Raw genomic sequence first — 11,800 nt, 5'->3', positions numbered from 1 at the left:
TTTATGTTGCTCTGGATCGGCTAACAAATTCTGGGTGAAGTGCATAAATAGCCATTTTTAGGATGCCCTATTAAAAATTAGTTGAAATTTAAAAAGTTGTAAAGTTTGGCCGCCTCAAAATGAACTTCAAACATGAGCGTTTGAAGTTCTTTATTGTTTTAGACGGGCTGATTGATTGGGGGTGAAGTGCACAAATAGTTGTTTTTAGGACGCCTATTTAAAAAATAATTAAAATTTACAAAGTTTGTAATGTTTGGCCGCCTCATGATCAAAGGTTGACAGATTATGGACTAAGTTCACAACGTTTCTAGGATCTTCTCTATTTAAAAAATATTCAAAATTTATTAAGTTCGTAAAGTTTAGCTGTCTCGGAATCAACTTCAGACATGTGCGTCCGACTGAAGTTGAAAATCACATATTTGAAGTTTTTCTTATCTCTTTTTTGTTGTTCTGGACAGGCTGACAAGATTGTAGGTGAAGTGCACAACCTTTTAGGACCCCTATTTAAAGAATAGTCAAATTTTACTAAGGTTGTAAAGTTTAGCCTGGCATGCATGTATGATGTATAACTGAAGTTGAAAATTATGGATATGAAGTTTTCCCTATCTCTTCTTTGTTGTTCTGGACAAGTTGTCTGCTTGTGGATGAAGTGTAAAAGTAGCCGTTTTAGGCTAACTACTTAAACATCGAAATTTGCAATGTTTCTAAAGTTTAGCTGCTTCAAAATCAACTTCAAACATGCGCATCCAACTGAAGTTAAAAATCGATTAGTTTTAATTTTTTATGTGTTGGAAGAAGACGAAGAAACATGTTCAGTTTGAAACTTGCCAAAATTGACTAAATTTAAATAGTTGTTAAAGATTAAATATATTTAAATAGATATGTTACAAGCGTCTATAGTAAAAATAGTGCGGGCTAGCCAACTTTCGGACTGGTCGTTGAAAAATAGCCAGTGTTTGCACAGTCATTGAAAAATAGCCACTATTTTACTGCAACACAGAAAATTCCAGCAGAATATACTGGAGATTGATGCACCTATGTATGAACTTCCAGCATATTATGCTGGACCGGTATGTTATACTGGAACTCCAGTATATTATACTATAATTCCAGTATATTATGCTGGAACATTTTCCGGATTTTGAACAATGTTTTCATTCAGATTTATCTAAGTGGCTAAATTTCAATTATTTTTAAAACTGTGGCTATTTTTCACCGACCACTTGTAAATCTTGCTATTTTTGAATTTGTCCCGCGTCTATATGGTGTCATTTCTAGGTGTTGTCTTTTAGATGGGCCTATAAATATATGGGAGACTAAGCATTTGGGCTTTGTTTGAAGCTCGTGAAAGTTTATTTTTTTTCTTTTTTATATGGGATTGTTACATTAATAGCCGGTTAGATTCACAATTTACTTTTTCTAATCGGTATACATAGATTATACATTGATTATACACAATTATATATGAGTTTTACATATATTATACCTCCTTCAGCTATTTTTAATTTAAGAAATTAGGTGGGCGTCTATTTAAGTTAATTCTTCTTTTTATATTTCAAGGAGATAGGAAAGACTTAATTGAACACCAATGATCGTTGTTAAGGTTTTGAGTTCATTACACTATAGTTCAATTCGTAATCTCTTAGTTAGTTTGTTGAACGATTTACTACACGAGTAACCTATGTTATAGATGCAGTCCATGTTAGTTTTATTGATTAATTTGCAAATTGTTAAGAAAATGTATTAATTAATGTTGACTAAATTATACTAGTGAACAAATGATTATTTTATGTCAGTCGTTATCTTTTAATTAGAAAAAATTCATAACAGCGGGGCGACTCTTTCATACTTGAAAAGTAGATAAGTTAAAATCTTGTATATTGTGTGTTCATATCTATTAATTTTACCAGTACTTAATACTTATGCATTATTTTTTAATTTATTAAAGTACCAGTGAATATTTCAAGCTTTGTATAATTCCGGCGAGGCATTATGAGAATTACTTTTTTTGATTGTGTTACTAAAATATACACTGTTGTTTATTTCATTGATTTTTTTTTTTTTTGAAATTATACAGTTTTTCTAGCCTTTTGGGCAACTAATGGCTTTTTGGAGGAAAAAAATTGTTCAGCCATAAACTTCATCCAATTAGTTACACTTTACACTCCTCATAATAGCTTCTAACATTTGCAATAAGATACACTAAGGGGGCGTTTGGACATAAGAATTGCAACATTCCGAAAAAAGTAAAAAGATTTTCAAGTGAAATGGTAATTTAAAAATTAGAGTTGTGTTTGGACATGAATAGAATTTTGAGTTGTTTTTGAATTTTTGTGAGTGATCTAGTGAAAATTTTGAAAAATAACTTTTTGGAGTTTTTCAAATTTTCAAAAAAAAATAAAAATTCGAAAAAAATGAAAAATTTCTCATGGCCAAATGGGCGCTAAGATTTTCAAGGATTCTATTCCCATTAGAACGGTGTTTTTCTTATTTGTATAATTAATTCTTTGAAGCAACATGCATATGATTTTGACTTTCAGATTATATGTAATTTAAATCTCCACAAACGGCCAGATATAAGTATTTTATTGCCAGATGTAAACAGTTATTTGAAAAGAAAAAAAATACAGTTCAATGGTCAAAGCTACCTCAGTAATTTATGAGATTTTAACATATGCACAAATTACACAGCTAAGACTTACCATATATTCCCAATGTAAATCAACGGTTATCTCATACGTCTCTAAATAAATACTGCTAGTCTTCCACTCATCAAACCTCAGGATGCTCTCTTTGTGGTCATTTTTGCAAATTTCTTCTTTTGGTTTCTGAACTCTCTGTTTTTCCTAATGGAGTCTCTTTTTTCACTTAGCTCTTTCTTTTTGATTTTTCTTGGCTTTATGTGCTCGTGTGAAGCTTATACATTCTATGCTGGTGGCAAAAGTGGCTGGGTTTTAAATCCTACTGAATCTTACAGTCATTGGTCTGACAGAAATCGCTTTCAAGTCAATGATACCATTAGTAAATAATCCTTTCCTCTTCTTTTTCATCTTTAAAAAATAATACAAATACCTTTATTTGCAGTGGCAGAGTTGCATGTTATTTTTGAATTGAATCTGTTTTGTCAGTAAATTATACTGTAGAAATAGGGTAAAGAATATTTGGGAAAATGACACTCTATAGCCGCTTTCAAACTAATAGTCGAAAAATATTTTTTTTGTATATATATAAATTTTGTATATTATATATAAAAACTATACTAATTTTATACAATTTTTCGGCTACCAAATATGAATAGCTTGGCACAGTCTAAAAGTGAAAAAAGCTCAAGATGTTTCGGAAATTGTTTTAGATTGCCGATTTCAATTCTAGGCCGAACATTCTTTTGTTTTCTTAAAGGGATATTTACGCAAATAGCTTGTCGGATTCAATATTTATTTTTCATAGTCGATGTATGTTGATTATACACATATTACATGAACTATACATATAATATACATATTCCTGCTATTTTTAGTTTAAGCGGTTGAATGAGCGGCTATTTATACTAATACTATTTTTTCTAAATCTCATTGTTAGAATCCTGACTCTGTGACTGTCTAGATGTATACGTGTTTTTAATAATTTGACACTTGGTATTTCTTTTTTTTCAAACTTGCAGTTTTCAAGTTCAAAATTGGGTCAGATTCTGTTCTTATAGTTGACCAAGATGATTATTCCAAGTGCAACAAGGACAAGCCAATTCGTGAACTAAAACATGGTGATTCAAAAATCAAGCTTTACAGATCAGGCCCATTCTATTTCATCAGTGGACATGAAGATAATTGTGAGAAGGGCCAGAAGCTCAAAGTTGTTGTGTTATCTCCCAACCATAAAGCCCACAATGCCTTGAGCCCAGTCACTGAGCCCATTGGGTCAGTTTCACCAGCCCCGTCTCCGGCCCAATCGGCTGCAGGGTTTACTGTTAGTCCTAGTGGTTTCCTTTGGGGCTTTAGTTTGATGATAGCAGCATATATCTGTATCTTGGTTTAATTCTTACAGTTTTTTTTTAATTAATTCTTTCAATTAAATGTGATTTAATTGCTTTTGATTGAACAAAATGGTATATTGAAGCGTCATTGGTATATTCGAAAAAATGTTGAGAAGGCAAAAACTGAAAAAAGGAAAATTCGAATTTTTTATTCAAACAAATATCATTGCTCAGTTTTGGCACAAACTAAAAGAATCTAGGAAGAACTGTAATATTTTTTTATTAACCTATTCGTATAAAATGAATTAACTTCGCACTGCTTCTAGCTATACTAGTCTAGCTTTATGGAGCTATACTAGCTATAAAATTACTTAGTCGTAATCATCGCCCGTTAGCTATAAAAATGCATCAAAGAGCTCCATAAAGTACTTTCAACTTTGGGTTTACTGAAAAAATTAGAATATGTTTATCATCTTGAAGTAACAAAAGTAAAAGAATATAGTCAACGAAATATCAAGCCACGCTAATAGTAAAATATAAATAGCCAATGACATTTTAAATTTTAATTCCTTAGGATTATGAAATTGTTGGTCTTTACTTACTTTATATGCTTACCAAAATTGCATTAATTTGTAGTTGACGAGTTTTGTGGATAAATATAAGTAAAAATTGCACAGGGCGCCCTATTTGGTTGCCCCTATTACTATTTTTTTAAAAGTTTTAACTTGTACCCACTTTTTAAATAACTTCAGTCCCCTTTCTCCTCATCTTTCTCCTCCTTCTTCTTTTTCTTCTTTCTTCTGCTGCTGTTTGTGCTGCTATGAAACTTCAGTTCAGGGGATGATTTCCATAAGTATGTTTACCAGATTATTTAAAAATAAATTATAAATAATTACGTAAGTTAGTGTCACGACCCGGATTTCCCACCCTCGGGAGTTGTGATGGCGCCTACTCGTAGAAGCTAGGCAAGCCACGAAATTTAGAAAATTCTTTACTTCTTTGTTTTAATCCTTTTTAACAACTTGCTTTAACATGTGATAAACATTTAAATAATAGCAGAATATGAGATTAAGCGGAAGACTTAAACAAAATAAACTAAAATAATACGGAAATCAACATATGCCTCTACCCAGAAACTGGTGTCACAACTTTCACGGACTATCTATGATTACTACATACAAACGTTTGAAAAAAGGAACATTGTTTGTCTCAGATACAATGATAACAGAACAAAATAACTAATAGAAGAGACGTCGGGCATGCGAACGCCTGCAGGACTACCTCGGAATCTCGGTGGACTGAAGGCTAGCTCCCAAGCTACTGCTGTTGACCCGGTGATGCTCCGGTATCTGCACATAAGTGCTGAGTGTAGCATCAGCACAACCGACCCCATGTGTTGGTAAGTGCCTGACCTAACCTCGGCGAGGTAGTGACGAGGCTAGGACCAGATTCCAGATAAACCTGTGCGATTATATATATATATATATATAGCGGAAAAGAAATACAAAACTAAACAATTAAAACTGGGGAGGGGAAAACATGCTTTGGGGAATAACAGATAAGGCAGAATCTCAATAAAATTATAAGGAAACCAAAATTTAACTTCTAACAAAGATAAAGAAAATAAAGGTCAATTTCACTTTCAGTTTACATCTTGTTGCACGCGTGCAACCCAATCCTATTTCTCATATCTTGTGGTAGGCGTCCCACCCGCTCCCATTTTATTAAATCTCGGGGTAGGTGTACCCCCCGCTCCCATTTCATCTTATCTTGTGGTAGGTGTACCACCCGCTCCCATTTCATCACATCTTGTGGTAGGCGTACCACCCGCTCCCATTTCATTAAATCTCGTAGTAGGCGTACCACCCGCTCCCATTTCATTATATCTTGTTGTAGGCGTACCACCCACTCCCATTTCACTATATCTTGTGGTAGGCGTACCACCCGATCCCAATTACAAGCCAACAATAATCACAAGGAATCCCGGCAAGGGAACAAGAGTAATATAACAACTTCTCGGCAAGGGAACAATGATATTTCAACAACATCCCGGCAAGGGAACAATACTATCAAAACAAACATCCCGGCAAGGGATCATTAATATCCAACAATCATCCCAGCAAGGAAAAACAATGGTGATAATAACATATGAAGCGCAATAAACCACAACGGAGTCATAACAATTATAATAGAAGACTCATGGGCATGCTTGACACCAACGTATAGATCCTCGTCACCATGCCTATACGTCGTACTCCACATTTAGCATGTAGCAATTAAGACACAACTCCTAATCCCTCAAGCTAAGGTTAGACCGAACACTTACCTCGATGCCTCGAACACAACTCAAGTTTCAATTATTGCTTTACCCCCTTGATTCCTCCACCAATTCGCTCGTATCTAGCCACAAGTTACTTAATTACATTAATAAATACTAAATGAATCAATTTGAATGCATGAAAATGAATTTTTCAAAGTTTTACCCAAAAAGTCAAAATCGTCCCCGGCCCACGTGGTCAAAACCCGAGGTTTGAACCAAAACCCGATTACCCATTCCCCCATGAGCTCAAATATGTAATTTGTTTTGAAATCGGACCTCAAATCGAGGTCCAAATCCCCAATTTTTGAAAAACCTTGGTTCTACCCAAAGCACCCAATTTTTCCCATGAAAATCATTGATTTGAAGTTGAAATCATGTTAAAAGATGTTAATGATTGAAGAAAACTAGTTAAAAATAAATTACAATTGATTTGGAGAAGAAATGTTGTTTAAAAAATCGTCTCTTATGTTTTTGGGGTTTTGAAAAATGAATAATGACTGAAAATCATACTCTTCTTAAACCCCCTGTGCGAACCGCACAAAATGGACTGCGGCCGCACAAGCCTTACTAAGGGTACTGCGGTCCAGTGCCATGTGCGGACCGCACAAAGTCGAATGCGGTCGCACAACAGTGCCCCTGTGCGGATCGCACAAAGTCGACTACGGCCGCACAACCCTACACCGCGCACCGCACAACGCCGACCGCGGACCGCACTGGCGGGTTCAGAGGCCTGCAACTTCTGGTTTTAAGCCTAAAACATCCCGAAACCTATCCAAAACTCACTCGAGCCCTCGGATCTCCAAACCTAGTGCACACAAAACCTCAAAAACATCCTATGGACTTATTCGTGCAATCAAATCGTCAAAATAATATCATGAACATCAAATTAAATCTCGAGATCAATGAAATTTTCTCAAAATTTCATTAAACATCAACTTTGCGATTTAAGTCTGAATCACGTCATATGACATCTGTTTTTCACCAAATTCTACAAAAATATCTTAAATCATATATAAGACCTGTACCGGGTGCCGCAGCCAAAATACAGGCCCGATACCATCATGTTCTAAGCAAAATTTCATTTCAATTTTCCTTAAACAATTTCAAAAAACAATTTCCTTTAAAAATTCATTTCTCGGGCTTGGGACCTCGGAATTCGATTCCGGGCATACGCCCAAGTCCCATATTTTCCTACGGACCCTCCTGGACCGTCAAATTATGGGTCCGGGTTCATTTATCCAAAATGTTGACCGAAGTCAAATTTATTCATTTTACAGTTAAAACTTATCATTTTTCACAGATTTTCACATTTAAGCTTTCCGGTTACGCGCCCGGACTGCGCATACAAATCGAGGTGGTTCTAAGGGAGGTTTTAAGGCCTCAAAACGTAGAATTTCATTGCAACACAAGTGATGACAAAAGGTCATCACATTCTCCACCTCTAAAACAACCGCTCGTCCTCGAACGGACAGAAGAAGGAAGTACCTGAGTCGGGAAAAAGATGGGGATAATGGCTCCGCATATCGGACTCGGACTCCCAGGTCGATGCCTTAGGAGGCTGACCTCTCCACTAAACACGAACAGAAGAAAACTCTTCGATCTCAGCTGAATAGCCACCGGCTCCTCCTCATAAGATAAGTCCTTGTCCAACTGGACAGTACTGAAATCTAACATGTGGGATGGATTGTCGTGATACTTCCGAAGCATGGACACATGAAACACTGAATGCACGACTGATAAGCTCGGCGACAATGCAAGTCTATATGCCACCTCTCCCACTCGATCAAGAATCTCAAATGGGTCAATGAACCTAGGGCTAAGCTTGCCTTTATTCCCAAATCTCATCACGCCCTTCATATGCGACACTCGGAGCAATACCCGCTCACCGACCATAAAATCCACATCTCGAACCTTGCGGTCTGCATAACTCTTTTGCCTTGACTGAGCTGTACGAAGCCTATCCTGAATAATCCTGACCTTGTCCAAGGCCTCCTGAACCAGATCCGTACCCAACAACCGAGCCTCGCCCGGCTCAAACCATCCAACCGGAGACCGATACCGCCTACCATATAAAGCCTCATAAGGAACCATTTGGATACTCGACTGGTAGTTGTTATTGTAGGCAAACTCTGCTAAAGGCAAAAACTGATCCCACGAGCCTCCAAAGTCAATGACACAAGCTCGGAGCATATCCTCCAAAATCTAAATAGTCCGCTCGGACTGCCCATTCGTCTGAGGATGAAATGTTGTGCTCAACTCAACCCGCATGCCCAACTCTCGCTGAACTGATCTCCAGAAATGCAAGGTAAACTGTGTACCTTGGTCCGAAATGATAGACACAGGCACGCCATGAAGATGAACAATCTCCCAGATATAGATCTCAACTAACCTCTCGGTTGAATAGGAGACTGCCACAGGAATGAAATGCGCTGACTTGGTCAGCCTATCAATAATAACCCACATTGCATCGAACTTCCTCTGAGTCCGTGGGAGTCCAATAACAAAGTCCATAGTAATCCGCTCTCATTTCCACTCAGGAATCTCAATCTTCTGGAACAAACCACCAGGCCTCTGATGTTCATACTTGACTTGCTGACAATTCAAACACCGAGCCACATATGCAGCAATATCCTTCTTCATTCTACACCACCAATAATGCTGCCGCAAATCCTGATACATCTTCACGGCACCCAAATGAATAGAGTTCCGGGAGCTATGGGCCTCCTCTAAAATCAACTCACGGAGCCCATCTACATTAGGCACACGAACTCGACCCTGCAATCTCAAAACTCCATCATCACCTAAGGTAACCTGCTTGGAACCTTCGTGTTGCACCGTGTCTCTAAGGACATATAAATGGGGATCATCATAGTGTTGATCATGGATACGCTCCAACAAAGAAGAACGAGCAACCGTGCAAGCTAACACCCGACTGGGCTCAGAAACATCCAACTTCACGAACTGATTGGCCAAGGCCTGAACATCCAAAGCAAGCGGCCTCTCACCGATCGGAATATAAGCAAGACTGCTCATACTGGCTGACTTCCTACTCAAGGCATCGGCCACCACATTGGCCTTTCCCGGGGGATATAAGATAGTGATATCATAATCCTTCAACAACTCCAACCACCTCCTCTGCCTCAATTCAACTCCTTTTGCTTGAACAAATATTGAAGACTCTTATGATCCGTGAACACCTCACATGCCACGCCATACAAATAATGTCTCCAAATCTTCAATGTGTGAACAATGGCTGCCAACTCCAAATCATGAACCGGATAATTCTTCTCATGAATCTTCAACTGTCGCGAAGCATAAGCAATGACCTTGCCATCCTACATCAACACTGCACCAAGCCCAACACGAGATGCATCACAATAAACTGTATAAGGCCCTGAACCTGTGAGCAAAACCAACACTGGTGCCGTAGATAGAGCTGTCTTGAGCTTCTGAAAGCTCGCCTCACACTCGTCCGACCATCTAAAATGGGCACCCTTCTGGGTCAACCTGGTCATCGGGGCTGCGATGGATGAAAACCCCTCCACGAACTGACGATAGTAGCCTACCAATCCCAAGAAACTCCAAATCTCTATAGCTGATGCTGGTTTAGGCCAGTTCTTGACTGCCTCAATCTTCTTTGGATCAACTTGAATACCCTCCGCTGATACAACATGACCTAGAAATGCAACTGAACTCAACCAGAACTCACACTTCGAGAACTTAGCAGATAACTGACTATCCCTCAGAGTTTGAAGAACCACTCTGAGATGCTGCTCGTGCTCCTCCTTGCTGCGGGAATATATCAAAATATCGTCAATGAAGACTATCACGAACAAATCTAAATAAGGCCTGAACACTCGGTTCATCAAATCCATAAAAGCTGCTGGGGCATTTGTTAACCCGAATGACATAACCAAGAACTCATAATGCCCGTACCGAGTGTGAAAAGCTGTCTTAGGGGCATCGGATGCTCTAATCCTCAACTGATGGTAGCCAGATCTCAAGTCAATCTTCAAAAATACCCAGGCACCCTGAAGCTGATCAAACAAATCATCAATCCTCGGCAATGGATACTTATTCTTGATTGTAACTTTGTTCAACTGCTGGTAATCAATATACATTCTCATCGATCCGTCCTTCTTCTTAACAAACAACACCGGTGCACCCCAAGCAAAACACTCGGCCTAATGAAACCCTTCTCAAGCAAGTCTTGCAACTGCTTCTTCAGCTAGTTTAACTTAGGCGGGGCCATACGATACGGCAGGATAGAAATGGGCTGAGTGCCCGAAGCCAAATCAATGCAGAAATCAATATCCCTGTTAGGTGGCATACTCGGCAGGTCTGAAGGGAAAACCTCAGGAAACTTACAAACAACGGGCATAGAATCAATAGAAGAAACCTCCGCACTAGAATCACGAACATATGCCAAATAGGACAAACACCCCTTCTCGACCATACACCGAGCCTTCACATAAGAGATAACACTACGGGTAGAATGAATAGGAGTCCCTCTCCACTCTAAACGAGGAAAACTCAGTAAAGTTAATGTCACAGTCTTGGCATTACAATCCATGATAGCGTGGTAAGGTGATAACCAGTCCATCCCCAATATAACATCGAAATCGACCATGTCTAAAAGCAACAAATCTACACGAGTCTCAAGACCCCTAATCACCACAACACAAGAACGATGGACTCGATCAACCACAATAAAATCACCCACCGGTGTAGACGCATAAATAGGAACACTCAATGAATCGCTAGGCATGATCAAATACGGTGCAAAATAGGATGACACACACGAGTATGTAGACCCTGGATCAAACAACACTGAAGCATCTCTATCACAAACTAGAACCGTACCTATAATAACTACATCTGAAGCCTTAGCCTCAGCCTCGGGCCTGGCTGGGAGAGCATAGCATTGGGGCTGGGCCCACCACCCTGAACTACATCTTTGGGATGGCCTGCAGCTAGCTAGCCTCTACCTCTAGCGGCCTGAGCTCCACCTCTAGCACCTCTACCTCCACCTCTAGCACATCTACCCCCACCTCTAGCTGGCTGGGCGGCATGTGGGACACCTTGTGCCTAAACCATAGCACAGGAACCCTGATGCGAAAAACAGCTCGAAGCTCGAGGGGAATACCTAGCAATGTGCCTCGTGTCGCCACAAGTAAAACAAGCCCTCGGCTGCTGGGGCTAACGACCCTGGAAATTCTGAAGCGGTGGTGCACTGATAGGTGCTGGTGGCACACTGTAGGACTACTAATCAGAATAGTGCATCTAAGGACCACGGCTACCTGACGCACCGTGAGAAACCTGGAGTGCTGCCTGGAAAGGCCTAGGGGGATGGCCTCTACCATATGAATATCTACCTCCAGACGAGGTACCACTGAATCTGCCTGAATGACGGGGCCTCTTATCTGGCCCATGACCACCTCCCTATGACAGAACTATCTCTACTCTCCTAGTCATATTGGCCGCCTCCTAGAAAGATATCTCACTCCCAG

At 39.2% G+C, this 11,800-nt stretch overlaps 1 protein-coding gene across 1 annotated transcript; it reads left to right on the top strand.

Annotated features, from left to right (window-relative positions):
* The first annotated feature begins 2,797 nt into the window (after positions 1-2,797).
* LOC104230380 (early nodulin-like protein 4) lies at positions 2,798-4,032 on the top strand. Its single transcript, XM_009783167.2, has 2 exons — positions 2,798-3,021; positions 3,662-4,032. The coding sequence occupies exons 1-2, from the start codon at positions 2,850-2,852 to the stop codon at positions 4,030-4,032; spliced, it is 543 nt and encodes a 180-aa protein (XP_009781469.1). The 5' UTR covers positions 2,798-2,849.
* The last annotated feature ends 7,768 nt before the right edge of the window (positions 4,033-11,800 follow it).

The sequence above is a fragment of the Nicotiana sylvestris genome, chromosome 6 (genome assembly GCF_000393655.2).
Source record: "Nicotiana sylvestris chromosome 6, ASM39365v2, whole genome shotgun sequence".
Classification (NCBI taxonomy): domain Eukaryota; kingdom Viridiplantae; phylum Streptophyta; class Magnoliopsida; order Solanales; family Solanaceae; genus Nicotiana; species Nicotiana sylvestris.
Note: the sequence above shows the minus strand (reverse complement) of the source record. Positions and strands in the feature narration are given on the sequence as shown.

Bases quoted from the DNA above. Each gene is read 5' to 3' on its own strand.
- LOC104230380 (XM_009783167.2), top strand. From the start codon at position 2,850: ATGGAGTCTCTTTTTTCACTTAGCTCTTTCTTTTTGATTTTTCTTGGC. The intron at 3,022-3,661 runs GTAAATAATCCT...TCAAACTTGCAG, and splicing joins TCAAGTCAATGATACCATTA to TTTTCAAGTTCAAAATTGGG.